Source organism: Erinaceus europaeus, chromosome 4 (assembly GCF_950295315.1).
Source record: "Erinaceus europaeus chromosome 4, mEriEur2.1, whole genome shotgun sequence".
Classification (NCBI taxonomy): Eukaryota; Metazoa; Chordata; class Mammalia; order Eulipotyphla; family Erinaceidae; genus Erinaceus; species Erinaceus europaeus.
The window spans coordinates 103,832,362-103,859,237 of NC_080165.1; the positions used below are offsets into that span (position 1 = coordinate 103,832,362).

Sequence of the window (26,876 nt, forward strand, 5' to 3'; positions counted from 1 at the left end):
ACAGAGAGGCTGATTTCAGGAGAACAATGATTTGTATGGCTAATGATTTGCTGCCCAGAGAAAAATAGTTAGTGAGAGAGGGTGACAGGGGGCAGTGGTGAGTCTGAATTTCTCTGATCTCCCAACTAGAAAGCTGGCAGATGTTGAACTTGCTTCCATTCTCTCTTCTGGCAAAGAGCTAGCCTATTGAGATGATTCTTGCCTAGCTGGTCATTCTGTATTGGGGAGTGGGGGGAATGTGGGGAAGGGAGTCAGATCCCCCTCCCTTTGTCCTTAGCTGTCTCTGGCCCTGGTTGTGAGGTCAGCTTGGTTCAATTCTTGGTTCAGTGTGTGTCCACCCCACAGATGACAGGCTGACCTCAGGTGGGGTCTGGTTTCTTGACAACCCTGAACACATACGCATGACGTTGTCACTGTGAAGATTAAGGGTGATTAGGAAGTAGCACTGGTGTTGTAGATGGAGCACAGAGCATGGTTCCCTCCCACTTTTTTGTGCCTGGAAATCTGGATACACCAGCTAGGTCCCTCCTTTTCTTTTTCTTATATTTTTTAAAGCTTTATTGTTTAAAAAATTTGTCACTGGGAGTCAGGTGGTAGCACAGCGGGTTAAGTGCATGTGGTGCTAAGCACAAGGACCTGTGTAAGGATCCTGGTTCGGGCCCCGACTCCCCACCTGCAGGGGAGTCGCTTCACAGGTGGTGAACCATGCCTGCAGGTGTGTATCTTTCTCTCCCCCTCTCTGTCTTCCTCTCCTCTCTCCATTTCTCTCTGTCCTATCCAACAACAACGACGACATCAATGACAACAATAACAACCATAACAACAATAAAAAAACAACAAGGGCAACAAAAGGAAAAATAAATATTTTTTTAAAATGTATCATTTATGTATTCATTTGTGAGGACATAGAGAACTGGAGAGGAAAAGGGGAGTTAGAGAAGGAGAAAGAATCACCTGCAGCACTGCTTCAACACTTACGAAGCTTCCTTTCTGTCAGTGGGGAAACAGGGCCTTGAACCCGGGTCCTTGCACTTTGTAATACGTGCACTCAACCAGGTGTGCCATCACTCAGCCCCCTCCTTTTTCCCATATAAAAAAGCAAGGGGTCTGTTGGCCAGGGGACTCACTCTGTCAGTAGAGTGCAGGACTTGCATGCTTGAGGCTCCCACTTCAAGTCCTGGTACATACATATGCCCATCTTCCAGGGGAGCTTGGAGTTCTCCCCTTTATGTTATTTAAATAATCTTCCACAGTAAAATAAAACCCTATTACTGTTTTTATGCACAAGGGCAGGGAACACAAGAACTTTATAAGCCGTGTTGGGAAAGGGGGATTTTTTGCCCCTGGAATCTGCTTTCCTCCCGACTTTGCAGCTGGGAGACACACTGGTGAAGCGTTGTCGGCCACGCACAAGTGCCTAGAACCAGGATAATGGCTCTGAGTTCAGCACCATAGCTGCTGTTCTGCCCTGGCTTCCAGTACCTGAAATTTGTTTGAGGTGTAGAGAAATCCCATGTGTTCTCTGCAAGGTCAAGATTCATTCAGGGAAAGAAGCAGCTGCTTTTTTTTTTTTTCTCTCTCTCTCTCTCTCGGAATGATTTTCATTCACCCCTGTCTGAAACCTTCAGAGTGGACCAAGTGACTTTCTAGAATCCAGACAGATTTTATCCCTAAGTGGCAACAAAGGAGAGAAGGGACAGGAACAAAAGCTGTGGACCTAGCAAACTCTGTGGCAGGCCTGGAACATGCCTTCATTCTTGGTGTGCAAAGTACTTGGTGAAGGTTAATTAATCTTCACAGCCCCCATGGGAGGCTGGCAGGCTAAGTTACTGCTAACTACATCTCACCTTCCAGCTCCCTGCAAATTGTCTATAAAAAGCCTCTAAGCACCTATATCTTGTATTTACATCAGAATCACTGCCTCCTCACCTGCTTCCTTCCCATTCACATCTCCAATAGCACCTATACAAATGCATCTCTCTCTCTCTCTCTCCCTCTCTCTCACCCTTTAGAGAGAGAGAGAGCATCTGTCATAGTCAGACCTAGGTAACATTCTTTTTTTTTTTCTTTATTGAGGGAATTATTGATTTACAGTCAACAGTAAAATATAGTAGTTGGTACATGTGTAACATTTCTCAGTTTTCCACACAACAATCTAACCCCCCACCTAGATCCTCCTCCACCATGTTCTAGGACCTGAACACCCTCACCACTTTGCCCCCCCCCCCGAATACTTTACTTTGGTGCAATATAGTAAAGCCAGTCCAAGTTCTGCTTTGTGTTTTCCCTTCTGTTCTTATTTTTCAACTTCTGTCTATGAGATCACCCCATATTCTTCCTTCTCTTTCTGACTTATCTCACTTCACATTATTCCTTCAATCTCCATCCAAGATGAGGTGAAGAAGGCGAATTCACCATTTGTAATAGCTGAGTAGTATTCCATTGTGTATATAGACCACAACTTAGCCACTCATCTGTTGCTGGACACCTGATTTGGTTCCTGGTTTTGGCTATTACAAATTGTGCTGCTATGAAGATAGGTATACACACATCTTTTTTGATGGAGAGGAATTGCAGGGTCATAAGGAAGGTTCATTTGTAGCATTCTGAGAGTTCTCCAGACTGTTCTCCACAGGAGTTGCACCAATTTCCGTTCCTACCATCAGTGTAGGAGGGTTCCTTTGCCCTCACAACCTCTCCAGCATTTGTTATTTCTATTGTTTCTGATGTATGAAGAAGTGAAGTGGTATCTCATTGTTGTCTTTATTTGTGTCTCTCTGACAATCAATGACTTGGAGTTTTTTTTTTTTTTTTTCATGTGGTTTTTGGTTTCTCTTTATTGATGTCGTGGATCATGTTGATTGATTTCCATATGTTGAACCAGCCTTATACTCCTGGGATAAATTCCACTTGGTCATAATGTGCAATCTTTTAAAAATACGGCTATATCTGGTTGGCTAGAATTGTGTTCAGTATTTTAACATCTATGTTCATCAGAGATATTGGTTTGTCGTTTTCTTTGTTGTTGTTGTTGTTGTGTCTCTGTCTGCTATTGGTATCAGGGTGATGTTGGCTTCATAGAAGCTGAAAGAGAGTATTCCTGGGTCTTTGATATTTTGGAAGAGATTTTGTAGCTCTTTTGAAGGTTTTGTAGAATTCATTTGTAAAGCCGTCTGGTCCTGGAGTTTTATTGTTGGGAAGGTTCTTGATAACTCCTTCAATTTCTTTGGCTGTGATTGGCCTACTCATATTTTCTAGTTCCTCTTTGTTTGATTTTATAAGTTTGTAGGTATTAGGAACTTGTCTATTTCTTCCAGGCTCTGTAGCTTGATGGCATATAGTTATTCATAGAAGCTTCACAGGATACTTTGGAAAGAAAGAAAGTCCCATGTGGACTTGAATAGAATGTATATTTTTGTTCTTGGGGTTAATAACTCTGAAAATGTCCAATAGTTCTGTTGCATCTTTCTCTTCATTTAGCTCCCTTGTTTTTTTATTCATTCTCTGCCTAGATGATCTGTCAAGTACAGAGACTGGGATATTGAAGTCTTCTACTATCACTAGCTTGCTATTGCTATATTGCTGTAACTCTTCCAATAGATGTTTGATGTATTTATATGGCCTTTCATTGGATACATAGATGCTAATAATTGTTAAGTCCTCTTGGTTGACTGATCCTCTGAGCATTAAGTAATGTCCACCCCTATCTTTTATTACTTTATTTTAAAGTCTATTGCGTTAGATATGAGAATAGCTATTTCTGCCCTTTGTTGTGGTCCATTAGCTTGTATGATAGTTTTCTTTTTTAAAATTTTTTTAAAATTTATTTATTTTCCCTTTTGGTGCCCTTGTTGTTTTTACTGTTGTTGTAGTTATTATTGTTGTTGTCATTGTTATATAGGACAGAGAGAAATGGAGAGAGGAGGAGAAGACAGAGAGGGGGAGAGAAAAATAGACACCTGCAGAATTGCTTCACTGCCTGTGAAGCGACTCCCCTGCAGGTGGAGAACAGGGGGTTCAAACCGGGATTTTTATGCCGGTCCTTGCACTTCATGCCACATGTGCTTAACCCGCTGTACTACTACCCAACTCCCTTTTTAAAATTTTTTTAACGTTTTTATTTATAAAATGGAAACACTGACCAGAAACCATAAGATAAGAGAAGTACAACTCCACACAATTCCCACCACCAGAACTCCGTATCCCACCCCCTCCCCTGATAGCTTTTCTATTCTTTATACTTCTAGGAGCATGGACATTATGGGGTGTAGAAGGTGGAAGGTCTGGCTTCCGTAATTGCTTCCCAGCTGAACATGGGCATTGACAGGTTGATCCATACTCCCAGCCTGTCTCTCTTTCCCTGGTGGGGTGGGGCTCTGGGAAAGCAGGGCTCCAGGACACATTGTGGGATTGTCTGCCCAGGGATGTTTGGTTGGCATCAAAGTAGCATCTGGAATCTGGTGGCTGAGAGAAGAGTTAAAATATAAAGCCAAACAAATTGTTGACTAGTCATGAACCTAAAGGCTGGAATAGTGCAGGTGAAGATTTGGGGGTCTCCGTTTTGTAGATAGTTAGTAGGCCTATTTTAGTTATATTCCAAAGGGCCCATTACTATACTGGTGTTTTTTTGTTTTGTTTTGTTTGTTTGTTTTTGTTTTTCTGAGCCTGATATCTGATATGCAGGTGGATCCAAGTTGCTGTCTGGGGAGATGATGTCATGGCTGGAAAAGGGACCAGAAAGCTGGATCAGGGAAGAGAGTAGCTCCCAAATATGGGAAAGGTGTATAAATATTATTGACTATAAACCCCATCGATTTGATCTGATCTGGGGCCCATATTCAGTGTAGGAGCCTATGTGACCTCTGCATCCCTGTAGATATGAGCTCACATTCTGTGGTTATGAGTAGGAATGTTCCAAGCTGCCCCAATTTCAGAGGATGGAACATTCTCTACTGTTGTTGATCCATGTTGAGGGAAAGGTCCTATGGGGGCCCACAAAGGGGTCTATTGTGTTTTTCCTGATAGAGATGAGCAGTAACAGTGGAGAGAGGGATTTATTCAAGGTCTACGCCCATCTTGCTTGTTTGGGAATCTCAGGATTCCCTGACTAGGGCCCCAGCTGATGGAGTGGCCTGTTAGTGACTAAAGAGTCATTATTAAAGTATGCGAGTGTCTTGCCCTTATTCAGCTTTTGTAGTCCTTACTTTGATGAGGTTAGCTTTGGAGAGAATGAATGAGAGAAGTATAATAGGAAGTAGGTGAGGAGTGTATCTAAGTCTAAGTAGACACTATTTCATTATTAACTTTATACTGACTCACTGTAGACTATTGTGCACTTTTGCTTTCAGGTATATATTTTGCCCTAATTTATGGTTACATGTGAACTTATGCCCTAACTCTTGGGACCTGGTCTATATCTAGGTTTTGGGACTTTGTTAGGAAGTGATCCACCTGAAATGGAATTAGAGAATCCTAGGAAAGGAAAGGTCTCACCCAAGTAATGAGGCTGAAGGGTTGACATTCCATGCCTGATGTCTCTGGACACAGTCTGAAGTGAAGCATGCTGAAGTCTTATACATTGTGTTGACTAGGTTGGGATCAGCAGATGCAGTATCCTTTGGTATGAATTGAGAGAAATGTGCAGAAAAGTGAGCCCTACCCTAGAGGTTCCAGGATGGGGAAAATATAGGCTCAATAGAGGAAGCGGGAGGTTCCTGCTGTCTTAGGGTTTAAGAAGACAATAGATAGTTACTGCTATAATCACATTATTTGGCAATTGGGTTAACTTTGAAAATCCCTTTGTTAGGATTTGCTGTATCATACACAACATCACCATAATTTATGTCCTCTGACATTATTTGTGTATAGCTGTTTCTTTTAGACTAATGCCACTGGTTGATTCTGTTCTCCCTGGTCTAAGCTTTTAAGAGAGTTAACATTTCAAAGACTCAGCCTATGGTCTGTGCATTAAAAAGTTTGAGACAGTCAATCAATTTTTCCCCTCTCATATTAATTAAATAGTGATTTATATGATTACAAATTAATGGGAGTGTACATAAACACTATTCCCACCACCAAAAGACTGTATCCCATCCCATCTTCTCCACCACCCCCCCCCAAGTGAAGCCAAACATCCACCCTCATCCTCGACCCAGAGATTTTTACTTTGGTGCCCTACTCCAAACTCAGTCAAATCCTGCTTTGAGTTTCCCTTTCTGTTCTTTCTCAACTTCTGTTTATGAGTGGGATCATCCCATACTTGTCTTTGTCTTTCTGACTTAGCTCACTTAACATAATTGCTTCTAGCTGTATCCAAGATGGGTCAGAGAATGTGGGTTCATTGTTCTTAATAGCTGCATGTATGATAGTTTTCTATCCTTTCACTTTGAGTCTGTGTTTGTCCTGTTGAATTAGGTGGGATTTCTGCAGACAACATATGGTTGGGTTATATTTTCTGATCCATCTTCCTACTCTGTGCCTTTTAGTGGGTGAATTCAGGACATTGGCATTTATTGTTATCATAGATTTAAGATATTTTAATGCCATCAGTCTAAACTTTTAGCATGCTTTAGTATATGGCATATAATAATAAATGTCCCATTGGTAAGGGAGATGCAACAAATATAAACCTTTGTGCATTCAACTACATAGGGGAGAAATACACTAGGTAAACACTTCTAGAAAAATATAAATATATTTGTTAAGAACACCAGGGTTTTATCTTTAATTGGTTTGTTTATTTTAGATAGAGAGAGATTGAGAGGGAGGGGTAAGATAGAGAAGGAGAAAGAGAGACACCAAAATATCTGCTTTACCACTTGTGAAACTGCCACCCTGTAGGTGAGGACTGGGGTGGGGGTGAGAGGGGGCGCTTGGCCCCCGGTCCTTGCACATGGTAATATGTGCACTCTTCCAGGTGTGTCACCACCCAGCCCCCAGATTCAAAAATATTTTATAAACTTTTAACAAATTAGTGTTTTATTTTGCACATTAGTCAATCTAAGTATTTGAAAACATCAAGCAGCAAATTTAATTTAAGGAAATGAATATTGAATTCTGTGTACTGAAACAAAATATACTTTCCTCTTATGGAAGTTATGCAAAAATCAATAATGGGTTTGACTACAAAGGAAAGGTTAATAGACTAAAAAATAAATACCTTACCAGTACATTTTATTACCATAATTACTCTTAACAATAAAGAGCTTATGTAATATATTTTTTAAAAAAGCACTCTTCTTAGTACTCTCAGATAAGTTCAGCCACCAGAACTAGTGTTGTAAATTATTTAGCTTGTATTATGGTTAAAATTTTAAAATATCCTCATCAGGGAGGTGGCACAGTGAATAAAATGTTGGACTTTCAAGCATGAGATCCTGAGTTCAACCCCTGATATTGCATGTGCTAGAGTGATGCTCTGGCTCGGTCTCTCTCTCTCTCTCTCTCTCTCTCTCTCTCTCTCTCCCTTTCATCTTCCTCTCTTTCATTAACAAATAAATATTTTCAGGTTTTAAAATGTAAACAAAATCTGAGAGTTCATTGAGTACATCAGAATATTAGTTGGGCGCCATAAAGACTCAAAGTTGAATCCAACCTGATAATCATAAAATCTAACAGCATTACATTTAATAATTTGCTCTTCTTTCTAAAACCCAGTCACAAAAACACAAGGGAGAAGAGATAATGGTTCAGGAGCAGTTTTTAAAAGAGATAAGCAATCACACAGACATATGACTTAGAGGTTCAGCACTCATTCTCTTTGATGTGGCTGCCCAAAGAAGCTGGTGTGATCTTAGGCTGCATGAAGGGCCTTGAACCCAGGAGGCAGCTGTCCAGCTGGAATCTGAGCTAATCAGACTTCAGGCACTGGGTGTTGAGTTTGGCTTGAGGAAGCTGAGTCAGTGTACATTCAGAAAGGAGTAAGGAGACAGTGAAAGGGCCTATATGCTCACTTCACATGACAGCATTTTGGATGGCCTGGACCTAAGGCAGCTGTTCTCAAGTATATGAAAGATTTTAATGCCAAGGCAGTATAAGGCTGTAGACATTTCTAGGATCCAGAATATTCCAGTGGTGGAGTTGGTTAGAGATCTAGCAATTTCCCTGTCACTGGAGGTATTCTAACCTGGCTTGAGTAGATGTCTGTTGAGAATATTATGGTAAGAATTTTTAACACTGAGGGCCAGGTGATGGTGCATCCAATAGAGCACACACGTTACTGAGTGAAAGGACCTGGCTTCAAGCCCCCAGCCCCCACCTGCAGGGTGGAACCTTCACAAGTGATGAAGCAGTGCTGCGTGTGTGTGTGTGTCTCTCTCTCTCCCCATCTTTATCTCCCCCTTCCCTCTCAATTTATGTCTGTCAAAAAGAGGAGGCAGGGTGGTGATTCACCCTCTTGAGTGCACATATTACCACTCATAAGGACCCCGATTCAAGCCTCCTCTCCTTACCTTCAGGGGGGATGTTTCACAAGCAGTGAAGCAGGTCTGCATGTGTCTGTTTTCCTGTCCCTATCTCCACCTTTTCTCTCAATGTTTCTCTGTCCTATCAAGTAAAATAGAAAAGAGGGAGAGAGAGAGAGAGAGAGAGAGAGAGAGACAAAAAATGGCCTCCAGGAGCAGTAGATACATAATTCCAGCACTGAGCCTCAGTGATAACCCTGGTGGCAAAAAAAGAAAAGAGAAGAAATTAAATAATTAATTAATTAAAGGAATAAGTTTTGCTAGGAGCAGTGGATTCATCAGGCAGGCACCAAACCCCAGTGATAACCCTAGTAGCAATGAAAATATAGTAATAATTATAATAATGGAATGTTAACACTGGAGTAATAGGGCATTGTTGGGAAATTGTGAGGCTGTGGTTGAGCTTGGCAGGGCTTGACTTGAGGGAACATCCATCCTGTCAGTCTCCCTCTCTCTACTGAGAGGTTGAGCAAGGAGGGACAAAACCCCCCAAGGTTTGCCTCACCTTATCAGACTCCCTGCCTCACAAAGCACCTTGCATTCCTGACACTATGGCCTGCTCCCTTATTATCTACATAATCTCCACCCATTCCATTTCTTTGATCTATCTTCTCTTTACACTCAAGACCCTCCCTGCCTGCAGTATATCATTAATCCTACCAGTTAAAACCCTCACAACAGTTGCTAAGGAAGTTCCTACCTTTCCCAGCCCTTTTTGCCTTTCTCCGCCCCTTTCTAAACCATGTCAAGCCATTTCCGTTCCAACTTGTCACTTCCAGGTCCGACTCTTAAAAGCCTTGGCTTTGGGAGTCGGGCTGTAGCGCAGCAGGTTAAGCGCAGGTGGCGCAAAGCACAAGGACCGGCATAAGGATCCCGGTTCAAGCCCCGGCTCCCCACCTGCAGGGGAGTCGCTTCACAGGCGGTGAAGCAGGTCTGCAGGTGTCTATCTTTCTCTCCTCCTCTCTGTTTTCCCCTCCTCTCTCCATTTCTCTCTGTCCTATCCAATAACAACAACAACAATAATAACTACAACAATAAAAAAAAACAGCAAGGGCAACAAAAGGGAATAAATAAAAAAATAAAAAATAAAATAAAAGCCTTGGCTTTCTGATGAATAAAGAATCAAATCACCTCACCACCATGAGCTCTGTTCATGAGTCATCTCCCTCACGTCGCTGAGTGAGTAACAGCTCAGGCTGGCTCCGGTGACATTCTCTCCAACCCAGAGAGTACGCACCCAAGAAGAGGCACCCCCATGCTAGCCCAGCATGGCATAGAAATATACAAATGTTCCCATCTAGCAATTTTTTAATTCCCACGGAACCTGGTCAATCCCACCCCCCCCCACACACACACACAAAATAAGGCCCATGCGCTGCCAATTGTTGTATCTGTCATCTCAGATTGATTCCTCACAGATCATTGGCATGAATACTGAGAACAGGGTCTGTGGGCAGATGCCTGACTGTTCCTCCCCTGGCTGACTCAGCACAGACATTATGGAAAGGTTGTTCAGGATTAAAATTAAATGTGCAAATAGACATCCAACATGTCCCAGGAGTCCAGAGAGGGGGCCCTTAGGGTGCTGAGGAGATAGAGAAGACATCAACATCAGTGTTTCTGTGTAAAGTAAGTAGCTTTAGAAATAATGGCTATGGGGCCAGGAGGTGACACTCTAGATAGAGCACACATGTTCCAGTGCACAAGGGCCTAGGTTCATGTCCCCAGCCCCACCTGTGGAGGTGATGTTTCAAGAGCCATGAATCAAGGCTGCAGGTGTCTCTCTGACTCTCTCCCTCTCTATTTCCTTTTCCCTCTCAACTTATGTCTCTATTCAATAAAAAGAAATTAATTTTTAAATGATGATAACAGAGATGCATGTGTAAGCAGACACAGTCCTTCACCTTTCTCCTTTGGTGGCAAGATCTGTGGGGCCTGGCTGGCAGGCCACACATGATATGTAGTGTCTCCTGCCCTCCTCGCTCTTGGGCCTTGGGCTGTGCAGCCTCCTGCACTCCCAGCCCTCTGTCTAAGGGCTGGGGATTTTATTGACTGAGCTTCCTGTCTTTCATCTTCCTGACTGCCTCTGACCTTCTCCAGACCCAGCAGCCCCTCCTTTTGTGTGGGTGTGGGGGGGAGGGGGCTCTGGCCTGACCTTCAACAGCCATGATGAGGATAATAAGCAATCCTGTCACTTTATCTAGGGCTTTAAGGCTCCCAAATGCTTTTCAAGTCCTCTCTATTGGTCATTGATGCCACAGTGCTGAAAGGGAGTGAGGGCAGCTGCTCTGCTGAGCTCTCAAGGTCAGAGAGCCTACTCAGGGTCACACTGAGGAAATGAGCTGCAGCCAAGGGCTTTCACCACGAAACAGTTTTCTGTTGTGCATGTTTCAAAGGCACCTTAATGCTCCTCAACCCTTTGCCTCCAGTGTTCTGATGCTGGCTGGGCAGGAATCTCTCAAGCAGCCACTCTAGAGCTGCTTCTGGGAGTCATTCAGATAGGGGTTGTCCCCCAGGAGGTCAGCTTTGTTCAAGAGCATTTCGGAAGCATGAGTCTGGTTGGGTCTAGGGTCATAGGTGCCATTTGGAATTCAAGCTTCTCTGCTGTGGATGCAGCTGGGAGGGCAGAGAGCAGAGTTCACAGCTGCCTTCCTCCATCTGCTTTGATTTTTTTCTACCAGGTTTATCACTGGGACTATGTGCCTGCATGATTCTTCTGCTCCTAGAGGGCTCCTTCTCCTTCTCCTTCTCCTTCTCCTTCTCCTTCTCCTTCTCCTTCTCCTTCTCCTTCTCTTCCTCCTCCTCCTCCTTCTCTTTTCCTCTCCTCTTTCTCCTCCATTACCTCCTCCTCCTCCTTTCTCTCCCCTTCCCCTCTAGTCCCCCTCCTCTTCTCCTCCTCCTTCCCACCCCTCCTTCCCTTCCTTTCCATTTCCCCTCCCCTTCCCACCCTCTCCAACTTCTTTTGTAGCTGCTTTCAGCTACAAAAGTAGTAGTTTGCTTATGACTAGCAAACCAGCATATGAGTACCTCTCCTAAATAAAAGACCAACCAAAAAACATGAGTTTATTTACTTCATTAACTGGAACTTAGAGCAAAGTGAATCCAACACATCTACTATGTAATGGTTGTGCAGAATGAAAGCCTTACATAGCTCATAGGTATAAATAGTAGACAGCTTACCTGGATGGCTGTAACTAGTATTGCTTTAGTAGTAGAGGTAGTGGTAGTAGTAGTATTGCTTTAGCAGAACAAAGTCATTTTTTTTTCTTGCCACCAGGATTATCTCTGGGGCTTGATGCCTACATGTCAAATCCAGTCATTTTCTTCATTTTATTTTATTTTTTTTAAATAATTTGATAGAGAAATTTTGAGAGAGAGAAAAAGAGAGAAGACACCACTCATGAGCCTTCCCCCTACAGGTGGGGAGCAGAGATTCAAACCCAAGTCTTTGTACATGGTAATGTGTGCTCATCAGGTGTACCACCACCTGGCCAGGCCATGAACCAAATCAATGTTTAAGTTGCCCTCATCTTACTCTATTAGTTTCTCATGATTTGTGTGGCTGGAATTGTTGTCTAGAGTTTTCCTTGACACCATTTGGCTGAAGCACAGGGAGAGAAAGAAGCTCCATCTTGTTTCCCACAAGTTCCTTCAGTGTGTTCGTGTCTGACCCTGAAGTGTCCCTGTTTACAGTGCTTGCCATAGTCACTTCTTTCTCACCAGAATGCCCCCCACCCCAAATTGTCATGGGTTTGTGGGAAATGAAAGCAACCATCCAAAACATCTGTCACTTGCCAAGAAGAGACTTCTCCTTGCCAGAAAAGCATTGTTGTACCCAGTGTGCCAAACACACTGGCCAACACAGAGGCACATGGCCACTTGGGAAATCTGTCACCCTCTGCTGGACACACCTGGTGTCATTGCTACATGTGCTGAGAGTAAGGTCTCTGGCCTTGTGGGTGCAGCTGAGAGGAGGGCTTGGAGACTGGTGTTCTGCCAGCAATGATCTTGACCTGAAGTCTAGCATGTACATCCCTTTGTCTAGGTCTATGCTTTGGGTTGTGTAGTGTCGTATGCTTTACATTGGTTTGTTCTAGCCCTCCCCCGCCAAGAGAATTGGATGAGTCCTGTTAATTTCGCGGGCCTGCTTGGCTCCGCCCCAAGGAACCCCGAGAGAGGGTTCCTGAGTCTGAGAGTTCCTGAGTTCGAGAGTTTCAGGGTTACAGAGTAAGAGAATCGTTGTTCCTGAATAAAGAAATACAGCTGCCCTGCCCAGCCGTTGTCTCCGCGTCTCTGTTCACCACTGCGAAGCTAACTCGGCCAGCAAGAGCCGTCCGAAAATTTTAACAACAGTGTAGAGTGAGTCAGCATTGCTCCTTAGTCTATGCTCATGGGGTAAACATTTCTGAGCAGGTCGCAGGTGGAAAGGGGGCAGAGAATAGGGAGCAGGGAAATCCTGCCACAGGTGAGCCCCAAGTTAATGTATGGATCTTAGGAGGCAGGGGTCAAGATGGTACCGGCCTCAGAAAAATGTGTACATTCCCCTCTGGGAGGTTTCATCCTGAAATCTCCTTTCAGCACTGAGAACCAAGGCTGTCTCTTTGATTATGAAAGTCTCCTGACTTGAATAAAAGTCAGAGAGGGCTTGCCTGTGTTGGAGACTAAAATGACAGGTGCCAAAATTTTCAAAGTGTGTGTGTGTGTGTGTGTGTGTGTGTGTGTGTGTGTGTGTTACTGGCTCAGAACTGACCATGAGAGTCAAAATATCAGTCAGGGCCCTGGAGTTAGGAGTTCACACACCAGGAGAGTGATGGTGAGAATAGCATAAAAATGCAGTCTCAGGTAGGGGAGAGAGCATAATGGTTACGTAAAAGGACTTTCAGGCCTGAGACTCTGAGCTCCCAGGTTCAATCCCCTGTACCACTATTAATAAGCTCTTGTCTCTCTCTCTGTGTGTGTGTATCTCTTTCTAGTTAAAGTATAAAGGAACTGGGTGTTGGTGCACCTGGTTGAGAGTACATGTTACAGTGCACAAGGACCCAGGTTTGAGGCCCTGGTCCCCACCTATAGGGGGAAAGCTTTGTGAGTGGTAAAGCAGGTTTGCAGGTGTCTCTCTGTCTCTCTCCCCCTCTATCACCCCATTCCCTCTTAATTTCTGGTTGTCTCTATCCAATAAATAAATAAGGAAAATAAAATAAAAATAAAGTAAAAAAAAACAATTTTAAAAAGTGAAATCTCAAGGAGTGGGGCAGTAGTGCACTTTATTGAGTGCACATGCTTCTAATGCACAAGGACCCAGGTTCAAGCCCCTAGTCCCCACCTGTAGGGGGAAGCTTCACAAGCAGTAAAACAGTACTGCAGGTGTCTCTCTTACTCTTATGTCCCCTTTCCCTCTCAATTTTTCTCTGTCTCTATCCATATATATAGTCTCCCAGAAATGTCAATGTTTTGTTATGATAACTCCCAGGCTCAGTTCAAATGCCACTCCTGATCCTTTATATTTGAATCCGAGAGCTTTCAGAGGGGGATAAACTCAGACCTGGGAAGAGAAACAGCCCCAGGGAGACTTTGTCCCCACAGTCCTATTTGTCCTTTGTATAGGATCCAGTACCCAGATCCTTTCCTCGGCCTCTTCAGAGCAGGGAGAGGCTGCTGAGAACAGTACTTTAGCACCCCAGCCTAGAACCAGCCTAAACCAGCCTTGTCCTTCTCATGCCACCTGCCTGTGCCCAAGACGGGCACTTGACAAGTTCCAGCTCCAGCTCTGATAGTGTGGTGCTGACACTAGCTGTCATCTACAGTGCCGGGTTCAGCAGGTTAGATAAACAAAAAGCATCCAAAATGACCAGGAAAGCAGCCACACAGTGCTCCCAAAGCTGGGGGTGGGGACAGGCAGTGGGAGTGAGGCTTCTAGCAGGCTTGAGGGGCCTGGCATGGGAAGTAAACAGAGTGAAAGGAGACAGACTGAGGAAGCTTTGCATGTGTGCATGGCCCTGAGGAGGGGTTATCTCTGGCCGGAGCCAGAGTGGGTGTCGCTGGTTCCCAAGAGCCCACACTGCATCTGGGGCAGACTTCTGGGTGCAGTCACCCTGGCCATCCTCAGCTCCAGGTGGCAGAGTGATTCTGCAAAAATTCTCATGCTTGAGACTCCAAGGTCCCAGGTTCAGTCCCGGGTACCATCGTCAGCTATTGGTATGCATGAGACCCCTTCTGTTTCAGCATGAAGCGCTCCCAGAGGCAAGAAATGCCCTTTCGCCTGCTAGGCCTTGCCCTTTGAGGCAAGAAAAGCTCCCCTTGACATCACACTGGTTATTGCTGCTCGCCTATTTTGTTTTCCATGTCATATGCCAATTCTTTTGAAAACGCCTGTATGATATACGTTTCTGTTCACCCCACAATGGCCATTAGTTAAAAAGAAAGGGGGAATTGTTGGTATGCATGAGACCCCTTCTGTTTCATTTGGTTTAAATCCCCCCTGCTTAACACTATTCTATTTACATAACCACTTCATTCTATTTATATAACCGCTGTTAACAAGCACCTCCCTCCAGGGCATTGGTTCAATCCCCACTGTTTCATGATATGTTTTTGCTCCACCCCCCCTCCTTGTCACACCCTGATCCTCTCCTTGTCACACTCTGATTGTCACCAGTCACTTTTCTCTCCACCCTCTCTATGTCACACCCTGTTTCCACCCTACTTGGCAAGTATATATAAAGACAGCATTGTGAGTTTTAGAGTACTTTACCTTGAGTTTAGCTTAGCTCGTCTTAGATTGTGCTGCGTCCTGCATGAATAAAGAGATACTGCCTACAGCTCAACTATGAGTCCCTGGTCGTCTGTTACCTGCCCATGAAGCCAGCCCGGCGAAAACAACATAACCCATCAAAAACGACAGTCAGCCAGAGCTGAGCAGGGCTTTGTTGGAGGAAGGATTGTTAAGTGTCACTCTCACAGACTCTGCTCCCACCCCCCACCCCCTGCAGGAAAATTGCCGCTCATGATGAAGAAATTCAGCACTTGTACGAGGAGATGGAACAGCAAATCAAAAGTGAGAAGGAACAGTTTCTCCTGAAAGTAAGAGCCCAGTCCTGGCCTGGTGCTGATGGCCAAGTGGGCACGTGCCCTGCTCTCACCACCTCTTCCCCATTTACACTCCCAAAACACCCACTCAGGCCACTGTGGGTCTCTCTCTCTCTCTCATTATTTTTTCAAGGCATTTGACACCTTCAAACATGGCTTATAATTCACTTGCTCCCCTCCCCCACCCCAGAAACAGATACAGAGAGGCAGAGAGAGAGAGAGAGAGAGAGAGAGAGAACCTAGCCTCCAGGTCTTCCCAGTCCTTTCAGAGGAAGGGCAAGCCCCTCAGGGGATGTGCTTCAGCCTTTGTCTCCAGGTGTCACCTCTGCCTCCATTTTCAAGTTGTGACCTTTACAGTCACGGAGGGAGGGAGTGCTGGGGCAGGATGTGCAGATACTCTGGCCTTCTGGCCCTGCCTCTGGGCCTTTTCCAGGCTTCTCCAGGGCATGGGGTGCTGCTTTCCCTAAGCTGCCCTCCAACACTGGGTCTTCTAGGAGCCCCCACACTTCTCTCTGCCCTGCAGCTCCGTTCCCTCCTCAGGTACAGCATCCCCCATTGAGAAAGCCCAGTCCCAGGTCTATCTAGCTACTGGGCACAGGAGGAGCAAGGCTGAGGAACCCTGTCGTGGTGGGATGTTGAGGACTGGAGCCAGGAGAGGAAGGGACTCTGGGTGTCCAGAGCTGGGTGGCTTCAGGCAGCTGTCATTGTCTAGTCTGAGTCGCTGTCTGGGGAGTGGGGAGATGACACTCCTCTCTGAAGATGAGGAGGCTGAGCCTGGGGTGGCCCCTAGCCCACTGATACTGCCTGCTGTTTGAGGGGCCATTCAGGGTCAAGGGTCATGGTCACACATGGTGGGATATCTCTGAGAATAGGCCATGCTGGGAGCAGATTCATGGTGGGGGAAATGTAGGGATGTGTGGCCTCAGGCATCTCTCTTGGTGTCTTGGCAGGACACGGAGAGGTTCCAGGCCCACTGCCAGGAGCTGGAGCAGAAGCTGCTCTGCAAGGAGCAGGAGCTGGAGCAGCTGGTGCAGAAGCAGAAGCAGGTGGGCCTGGCCCACTGTCTCTGGGGGCCCTGCTCCCTCCCGGGGCTGCCCCATCTTCCCTGGCATCAAGGACTCATCTCTGTAATCTGCTGAGATTCTTGAGGCAGACACAAGATAGCATTTGCAGATACTGGGTATTGGGGCTGGGGGGTGGTACACCTGGTTAAGTGCACACATTACAGTGTGCAGGGACCCAGATTCAAACCCCTGCTCCCCACTTGCAGGGGGAAAGCTTCACAAGTGCTAAAGCAGGGCTATAGATGTCTTTCTGTCTCTCTCTCTTTCTCTCTCCCCCCTCTCTCCCCTTCCCTTCTCAATTTATGGCTGTCTCTATCCAGTAAAGATAATTTTTTACAGGTCCATGAAAAATGATGAATGAAATAGTGGGGGTTGTATTGTTAAATGGGAATCTGGGGAATGTTATGCATGTAAAAAAAAAAAAAGAAGTAGAAACGCAAAAAAAAAAAAAAAAGATAATTTTTTAAAAAAAGAAGTTGAAATTTAAAAAAGAAGGGTATCCCCAAGATAGAGCCCTGTGTCTCCAGGACAGGGATTCAACTGGGAACATCCCCATGAATTTCCCCTCAAGGAGCCTGCAGAAGTCTGTATACATTTGTATCAGGGGAGCAAGAGGGAATAGGGCAGAGGACACAGGGGTCCCCTCTAAGCTTCACTGGTGGGGTTATAGACTGACATCCAAATGGAAGAATCACAGGAGAGACAGCCGTGTTTCGGGGAGATGAGTGTTTACTGAGACAAAGCCAGCATAGAGAAGAGACGAAAGCACATGCTTTAGAAGCATGTCGATAAAAGAGAGGGACTGGGGCTCTCATCTGCATTCACCTGCATTTTCTGGCCTCAGCAGTCAGGTGGAAAGAGAGATACAGGTGCGGGATGCAGATATACTGGCGCATCTGGCCCCTGCCCCAGGCTGCCTGCAGGGCTCAAGGCTCAGGGGTGCTAATGTCCTAATTCCAGGACTCTTTCCTCAGAGCCACCAGGACACTGAGCAGTTGATATGTTTCCTGTGTCTTGCCTATAAAAATATGGGGGAGGGGCAGGTGATACACAAGGACCAAGGTTCAAGCCCCCAGCTCCCTACCTGCAGTGAAGGTGCTTCACAAGTGGTGAAGCCAGGTCTGCAGGTGTCTTATCTTTCTCTCCCTCTCTCTATCTTCCCCTCCCCTCTCAATTTCTCTCTGTCCTATCAAATGAAAAAGAAAAAAAAAGACCATCAGAAGTGGTAGATTTGTAGTACAGGCACTGAGTTCCAGCAACTGGAGGCCAAAAAAAGATGGGGATGGGGATGGGGATGGGGATGGGGATGGGGATGGGGATGGGGATGGGGATGGGGATGGGGATGGGGATGGGGATGGGGATGGGGATGGGGATGGGGTTGGGGATGGGGATGGGGGGTACAGGGGTAGGGTACAGGGGAGGCTGTCTAGTCACTGATATTGGGGGGATGCAGATAGAAGCCCCCAGTTGGAAGAGGGCATTCAGAAGCCAGTCTGTTGTCCATCCTGTTGTCCCATGTGCCCAAGTGGTGTCCATATCCCCTCACCTTGCAGGAGGGGCCAGACCCCTACTGTCCTGGCAGTGCCCCTCATGCTGGTGAGGATGCCAGGCTACTCCTTGGCCTGTGCTTTGCTTTGCCCAGTGCTGGAGGCAGTCCAGCCAGGACAGAGCCAGGTTCAGAGGTGGTGTCTGAATAGAGAAGGCTATTTTTAGCAACACATTCAATGGTCCTTGAAAGCACCTCATGCTGAGGTGGAGGCTGGACCTTTCCTGCTTCTGCCCAACCTTTTTATTGTGTGTATGAGGGATTATTTGCTCCTTCTGCAGAAAGATTTGATTTAGTGGTTTTTTTATTGTTTTATTTTGCTTTTTATTTTTAGATAGAGACAGGGAGGCAGAGAGAGAGAGAAAGAGAGGAGAGATAGTTTTGTCTTTTTCCCTACTTGCTTTAGGGTATGAAAAAAAAGGTCTATATTTGGCTTAACCTGGTTTTGCTATTTCCTAAGACTATCCAGGGTTTCTGGCCAGCATAGAGCTTCTCCAGATGAAGGGGATGAGACTTATTTAGCTGAAGAGAAAGGGAATAGACCGAAGCACCAAAGCTGCCCCCAATGCAGTATGGGCTGGGCTTGAACCCGGGTCCTGCACACGGCAAATGCACTGTCCACATGAGCTGTTTTGTCTGCCCTTTTGCAGCAAGATGATGCAAACCCCTAGAAGTACCAGCTGTCTCCCCTGACACACACCCATTCCACTGCCACCCTGCCTTGCTCCTCTCACCACCCCCCTTCTCACCATCACAGACAAATGATTGACACTGGGTGTCACTGCAGCTGGTGGGATGCCTGCAGAATGCCTTGCCACTGCCCCTTTCTTTCTCTTCTTGCTGTATGCATCCATTAGACTTGATTTCTTATGATAGACTGGCATTGGCCTCATTCCCCCTCTGCTGACAGGGGTTGGAGGCTCTGCAAAACATGCTCACCAGCCCAGAAAAGCTGAAGTGATAGGAATGCAGGGCTGGTTTTGGTTTGTTTGTTTGTTTGTTTGTTTGTTTTTCCTTCTCTCTGTTTGCTTTAGGGACACGGTAAAAGGCCTATGCCAGGTTTAACCTGTTTTTGCTATTTCCTGAGACCATCCAGGGTTCCCAGCAGGCATAAAGCTTCTCTAGATGAAAGCAGTGGGGCTTGTTTAGCTGAAGGAAGGAAAGGGAATCAATGAACTTAACTCTCTGTGTTCAGAAGCCAAGCCGGGTGGTGTGTGGAGACCTGCCCATTCTCCCTTTGTCTTGGGTGAAGGAGAAGAGATGAGCAAGAGGAGGCAGGAGGCCCCTAGGCCAACTCTCCACCTCACAGATGGCAGGAGCACTCATGAGCTGGTTACTAAGCAGGAGCTCTTGTGGGGATGGGAGTTGTAGGTGCTGTGTCTGATGGCCGTCCTAGTGGCCTTCTTTAATGGTGTTGGCTCCCCTGGAAAAAGAGGGGACTTATTAGGAAGAGGGCAATGCTACAATGAGTCACTGATTAACTTAAAAAAAATTTTATTATTTATTTATTTAATTTCCCCTTTTGTTGCCCTTGTTGGTTTTTATTGTTGTTCTAGTTTTTATCGTTGTTGTTATTGATGTCGTTGTTATATAGGACCTAGAGAAATGGAGAGAGGAGGGGAAGACAGAGAGGGGGAGAGAAATATAGACACCTGCAGACCTGCTTCACTGCCTGTGAAGCGACTCCCCTGCAGGTAGAGAGCCGGAGGCTCAAACCGGGATCTTTACACCAGTCCTTGTGCTTCGCACCACGTGTGCTTAACCCAATGCACTACCACCTGGCTCCCTGATTAACTTTTTAAAAAAATATATATTTTATTTATTGTATAGAGACAGAGAGAAATCAAGAGGGATGGGAGAGGTAGAGACGGAAAGAGGGAAAGAGGGGGAGAGGGAGAGAGCAACACCTATAACACTGTTTCACCAGTTGTTATTCTTTCCCCCTGCGGGTAGGGACTGGGGCCTTCAGCCTGGGTCCTTGTGCACTGTAGCATGTGTGCTCAATGGGGTGATTTTTTTATATGAGTCAAAGTGAGGCCAGGGCACCACTCTATCATATGTGGTACAGGGGCTGGAACCCAGGACCTCCTGTATGTAAAGGCTGCACTCCCTCACTCTCAGCCCTCCCATGGGGCAGGACAAAGCTCACTGAGGCTGGCAGGCAGTGAAGGGCAGTACTGGCACCTCCTGCCCACTGAAGGGGGTAGCAAGCAGGCTCTGCTGCAGAGCTCCATCCTCTCTGTCCCCACAGCTGGAGGGGCAGTGCAGGGCCCTGCACAGTGACACAGATGAAGCCAAAGCTGAGAACACCAAGCTGAGGCTTAGCCAGCAGGAGTTGGCCCGGGAGCTGGAGTGGACTTGCCGGGAGCTGGAGGACACCCGGGAGCAGGTGGAGAGCCTCCAACAGGAAGCCCACCAGCTCCAACAGGACAAAGAAAGGTGAGCGGGCCCATGGCTTCCTGCCCTAGTGCCACCCTATCACCACCCCCCTCTCAGGGTCCCTGTGTCCCTGCCTACAAGATGGGAACTCGAATGGGTACCATACCAGGTAGATAGTGCAAGGACCTGGCTTCAAGCCCAACTGCAGAGTGGAAGCTTCATGAGGTGAAGCAGGGCTGCATCTATCCATCCATCTATCTATCTATCTATCTATCTATCTATCTATCTATCTATCATCTATCTATCTATCTATCTATCTACCTACCTACCTACTTATCCATCTCTATCTTCCTCTCTTTTCAATTTCCCTCTGTCCTATTGAGTAAAAGAGGCGGGGGGGGGGGGGGGAGAAAATGGCCACCAAGAGCATAGTGCCGATAATAACCCTGACAATAGTGCCGATAATAACCGATAATAGTGCCGATAATAACCCTGACAACAGTTGAAAAAGGGGGGGTTAAGGGGTGGGGAACTCAGGCTAGCAAGGTAGCTCACCTGGATAGTGCACTTACTCTGTCATGCTCATGACCCAGGCTTGAACCCAGCCCTTACCACACCAGGAGAAGTTCCTCCCCCCCAAAAAAAGTCAGTCCAGAGCAATGAGGACCTGAAGACAACAAAAAATAAAACAGGGGATATCTCTTGTATTTAGGGTGTTCTACAAGCCAGTGCTTGGGAGAAGCCAGTGCTTGGGGGTGGGGGTCTTGCCCAAGCCTGTTCTCAGAAAACTCTCTAGGTGGTTAAAGGCTGTACTGACTGATCTACAGAGTCAGCTTTTCTGTGAGGAAATGCAGAGTAAGCCTCAGACTACTTGGGATGGGTAAAGCTGAGAGAGCTGGAGGCCAAGGAGGGAGGCAGAGAAGCCTCTGAGAGCAGCATGTGATTGGACAGGACATGTGAGTGTGTGTGTGTGTGTGTGTGTGTGTGTGTGTGTGTGTGTGTATACCTGGGATCTCTCACAGGCAGGATTCTGTCACTGCTCTGGACCTCTCCTCTTTGTTCAGATAGAGAGAGACAGTGGCAGAAAGAAGAATAAATCCCACAGCACTGAAGAAAGAAAGTAACAGCCACGAGACATTCTGCAGGATTCTCCAACTTGAGCCCTGGACTGTTACAGAAGATAGCAAGAACAGGTCAAACAAAACATTGACCTTTTTTCATGTCCCTGAAGCAAGTAGGAAAAAAAACCAAAACACCTGCATTTTTATCACTTCAGTTTTACTGGGTTGACCAGCATGCTTTGCAGAGCTTCTAATCCTCTCAGGAGAGGAGGATCAGACCAGCAGCAATCTATCATAATAAATTTAGTTTAATGGGAGAAAAGTGCCCAGTGCCATCGCACCTTCCATGTGGAACCAGGACCCAAGCTTGAGGCATGAACCTGGCAAGGCACATGTTCTCCCCACTGAACTATCTCTGGCCCAGGACCCCAAAATTTTCATTAGTGCTGTCTATAATTTTGCATCACTGGCTTCCTGTGTGAACTCAGGAAGGGAACCCCATGTCTCTCGGGGCCTGGTTGGCCAATGAACTTGGTGTCCGGCCACTGGGGCCCACCTGGGGCAGAACCCAGGCGGGTCTGTGACAGAAAGAGTCCCTGAGATGTGCAGCTTGTGTTGGGAGTACTTGCTTTTGAGGGAGAGTTGTTTCTGGGTTCATTCCCTTCCCCTTGTGTCATTTGACAAGCATTGGCTGAGAGCCACTCTGCACCAGGGGCTGTGCTGGGCACTGGACTTAGCACACTCATGTTCACTATCGTCCCTCTTCAGACCCGTCAGCATAGGGCGGGCAGGTCCTCCCAGGGTCCCTCTCGCTGACAGAAGAGGACATTGTCCTCAGAGGTTCTGAGTTACTACCTCAGCATGCTAAGTACTAGCTTTGCCTTGCTGATCTTGCTCAGGGAATTGTAAGCAGGAAAGCATTTTCTTGGAAATATATCTCACTTTCATTCATTCATTTATTCATTCACTCATTCTATAGAATGGAACTGTGTGCCTGGTCCTGTGCTGGGCATGATGCCAAGTCTAATTTCAGAGAGGAGGAAAGTGTGACTCTGCCTGTTTTATAAGGTTGTCTCTTCTACTTCAGAAAACAAAAGCTTTCACTCTAGCTAACATTTCCACCTGCTGGCTTAAGTCAACTGGTTCTAGTCTTTGGCTCCTGTCTGGTCTCCTGCATTATCTGAGACCAACGGCCTAGGGTGAGTGGAAGTGTTTGTATTCTAATTTGGGCTTTTGCCCTCTTAAGATAGCCCATGTTAATTCCATAGGTATTTTCCCTCTCAAGGAGCTGAGTGAAAGCAGACCAGCCCCCAACCCCATCAGAGCCTTGGAAGGCCAGCTTATTTCACTGTAAACCAGCAGACTCAGCTCCTCTCCACTGAGCAGGTCAGCAAGGCACAGGCACTGCACTCTGCAAACAGAATTAAGGTCTCTGGCTCTTCAAACCCAATCAAGCCCTAACAGTGCAAACATCTCAAAGCCATTCGCACAGAGAATGGAAATTAGCAATGAGTGCCAGGGTGTCAGATCCCAGAGCGAATCCCAGCTCTTTCTGAAGAAGTCTGTTAATTAACCAAACCAGAGACACCATCTCAGGAGTCCAGGAGGCATTCAACAAGAGGGGAGGAGGGATAGGGATGGGGGTGATAGAATGATTCCAGAACCTTCCTGAGTTGTTTCTGAGATGTTTACAATGCCTTGTGTGGAGAAGGCTTCTGCTGGGGCTCAGAAGCAGCTGGTGCTCAAGGAGGTGAGAGAGGAGCAGGGAGAGACTTAACTAATTCTCCCCAGACCAGCGCACTGAAAGGACCTCAGTATTCTAATCCAGAGCCAGAAGCACTGCTCAGCCCATTGGAGCACAGATCTTATATGGCAGAAAATCCAGAGGCCATAGGCTCAATTCCCCAGCTGAGCAGTGCTCTGGTCTTTCATTAAGATTCATTAAGATTCCAAATTATATTCCTCCATGAGGATAATTTCTGGAACCATCCGTTCCACCCCGGTTCCATGGCTGCCAGTTCTTAGCAACATCGCCCCGCCAGATATTCGTCGGGATGTGGCATCATCTAAGTTCATTTCCCACGTCTACGCTCGACCGGACCTGCCAATATACGCGGATATCTTCGCCCACCCTGTCCAACGCTTGACGTCTCGTCACCCAATCTGGTCCCCTATGCCTACACTGAACTTCTCTGTTCCAGTCTCTTGGAAACAGAGTTGGCAGTCAGCTGAGGTAAAGAACAAACACCTCATCACAGACCCCTGCAAGCGTCAACCCGGCTTTGACCTAGCACGTTATGACTGGGCCCTCCTCAATCGCTATCGAACAGGCCATGGCTGGTGCGCCACTATGTTCCATCGCTGGGGAGCCAGAGATGACCCGAATTGCCCCTGTGGCTACAGACAGACTATGACCCACATAGTCAATGACTGCCACCTCTCCAGATTCAAAGGAGGTCTAGAAACTTTCCATCAGGCTCAACCTGACGCTGTTGACTGGCTACGGAAGAAGGGCAAACGCTAGAAGAAGAATTAAGATAAATGAAATGAAGTATTTTTTTAAAGAATCTTTTGATACTGAGGAGTCAATATAATTGCTCTGCAAAAGACTCTTATGCCTGAGGCACCAAGGTCCAAGGTTCAGTCCCCAGAACCATCATCAGCCAGAGCTGAGCAGGTATCTGGTCTCTCTTGCTCTCCACAACCCCCTTTCCTCCTCTTCCTCCCCCTCCTCTTCCTCCTCCCTTTCTCCTTTCTCATTCCCTCTTACTCTCATGACAAATATTTTGAAATAAAAATTCAAATACACCTCTTTATGAATATGGAAATAGAGGTCCAAAGAGACCTAGTAACCAGCTCAGTCACATGGCTAGTCATGCTGGAAGAAGGGAGGAAGCCAGAGCACCTGGTCACCTGAGCTTCCCCACTGGATTTATGTCTTTAATTTTTAAATATTCTCAAAATGGTTATTGATTTAAATGTTTTATCATTTATTTATTGGATAGAGGCAGATAAAACAAGAGGAAAGTTAGAGATAGAAAGAGAGACACCTGGGGGCTGGGCGGTGGCACAGCGGGCTAAGCGCATGTGGTGCGAAGCGCATGGACCGGCATAAGGATCCTGGTTCGAGCCCCCAGCTCCCCACCTGCAGGAGGGTCGCTTCACAAATGGTGAAGAAGGTCTGCAGGTGTCTGTCTTTCTCTCTCCCTCTCTGTCTTCCCCTCCTCTCTCCATTTCTCTGTCCTATCCAATAACGACATCAATAACAACAATAATAACCACCACAACATTAAACAAGGTCAACAACAACAAAAAAACACTAAAGAAAGAGAGACACCTGCAACATTGCTTCACTGTGAAACTTCCCCCCCCCCCTTGCAGGGGATCAGGAGCTTGTACTCAGTTCCTTGTATGTGGTAACATGTGTGCTCAGTCAGGTACACTGCTGCCTGACCCCTGGATGATGTCTTTCTTGTTGCCTGATGCTGCCTGGGAGCAGCGGGGGTGGAGAGAAGGGCTGGGAGATAAGCAGACATCCTCATTTATCAGCTGGGGTTTGGAGGGACAAAATTAATTCTCCTGTTCCCTGAAGATGCTTGAGAAAGAGAACTAGATCTTCAGATAAGATAAACGCAAAGAACAATAAATCAGGGAAGATAATATAGAAACAAGGAAAAATATATATAAACAAAGGGTAGCCAAAAACAAAAAAGAGGCAGTGAACCTCTTCTCTTTCTCTCCTCCTCCTCCTTCTCCTCCTCTTCTTTTTCCTCCAGTACTTTGACTGCTCAGCTCTGGTTTATGGTGGTGCTGGGATTGAACCTGGGACCTCAAAGTCTCTGGCATGAAAAAAGCCTGTTGTGTAAACCAATGTGTTTTCTCCCTATTTGTTTCTGTTTGGTTGATCTTCCTTTGGGGAAGTAAGTGCATTGGAAAGGCACAAAGGATACATACTTAGAGGCGTAGCCCTTCTCTGTGACCTCTGGTCTGCCATCACCCTCTGGTCCTGGGTGTTGAGTGTCCTTCTGGAATCTTTTATGTGCTAGCATCCAACACACTCGCCCACACTGCTCTCCCCACTCACTAAGTGGTAAACACACAGAATTTTGCTTGTATGTGCCACCTGCAGATATATTTAGGCAAGGCCTCCCAATCCCACGCCTTTCCTAAAAATTCAGCCTATACCAGCTCCCCCTTGCTGACCACAACCCTCTCACCACACTGCTATGAAAAAAAAAGGCCAGTTCTTGCCCTTACACATCACACGTATCACCCAAATAAGTCTAGGTCAGAACTCTAAGTCCATGTAGCCTAATGGCCATGAATAATTATATTTCTGGAACTGGAGTGTGTGTGTGTGTGTGTGTGTGTGTGTGTGTGTGTGTGTGTGTGTGTACACCTATAGCCAAAGATATTTGGTAGCTAGACAAATAAACATGTTTATGTAGGTATGTGATTAGTGTGTGTGAACCACCAACAACTGGTACTGAGGAAACAGTGCCAGAAAAGGCTGGAGAGGCCTTTGGTATTCAGAATTGGCTCCTCTAACACTCTGAGAGGCCTTAGAGTTCCTGTGTGTGATGGGGAGTGTGTGGGGGGTGTCTCTGCTCCCAACATCCTTTGGGGGCAGACCACCACACCCTCTCCAAAGGTTGGAGTGGGTATCCATGCCCCCAAGGCCTTCCCTGCTCACATAGTGCTGATCAGAGCACAGCCCTTTGGCTTCCCAGCTTGGCTTATGGGAAAGACACTGCTTTCCCTCAAGTGGAAATTAAATAGAATTGGTAATAAAAACACGAGGAATTTGCAGCTCAGCAGGAGCTGGAGAAGTTTGGTGGCTTAATTAGGATTGTCTGAGGTGAACTTGGAATTTGATGCAGTGTTATTGCCATAAATCGACTTTATAATTATTCTATAAAGAGGGAGGAAAAAAACAAACCACCTACAACCACCTCTTAAGGAGCTGGCTGGAGCACTGGCCAGTCTCCAGCCCAGATGGACTGGGAGTGGAGGTGCAGAGAGGGGCTGCTCTGGCCCCTGCCTGGCCCCTGCCTGACAGAAGGCTCCCTGGGGGAGCCAGGCTGTGGTCTGGACACTGCTGCATCATAAACTTGGGCCTGGTGGGCGACCACATTTCTGAGCCACAGGCAGAACAAAGGCAGGGAGGCACAGCCCAATGGAGCTGCTGGTTTCCTGACATCACACAGCTGTGCTTCACAAGTTTTCCTTTGCTTGCCCAAGGAGTGCTGAATCTTCCCCAGTTCCCCCGTCTTCCTTCTCT

The 26,876-nt window shown here is 46.4% G+C and overlaps 1 protein-coding gene across 4 annotated transcripts in view; it reads left to right on the top strand.

The window, feature by feature from the left end:
- Nucleotides 1-26,876, top strand: part of CRACR2A (calcium release activated channel regulator 2A) — a 237,888-nt gene that overhangs the window by 173,252 nt on the left and 37,760 nt on the right. For all 4 annotated transcript variants that reach the window (XM_060190258.1, XM_060190257.1, XM_060190259.1 and 1 more), the window contains exons 6-8: nt 15,449-15,539; nt 16,496-16,591; nt 20,407-20,594. In XM_060190258.1, the coding sequence (XP_060046241.1) occupies nt 15,449-15,539; nt 16,496-16,591; nt 20,407-20,594 (375 nt within the window). The remainder of the gene's footprint in view (nt 1-15,448; nt 15,540-16,495; nt 16,592-20,406; nt 20,595-26,876) is intronic.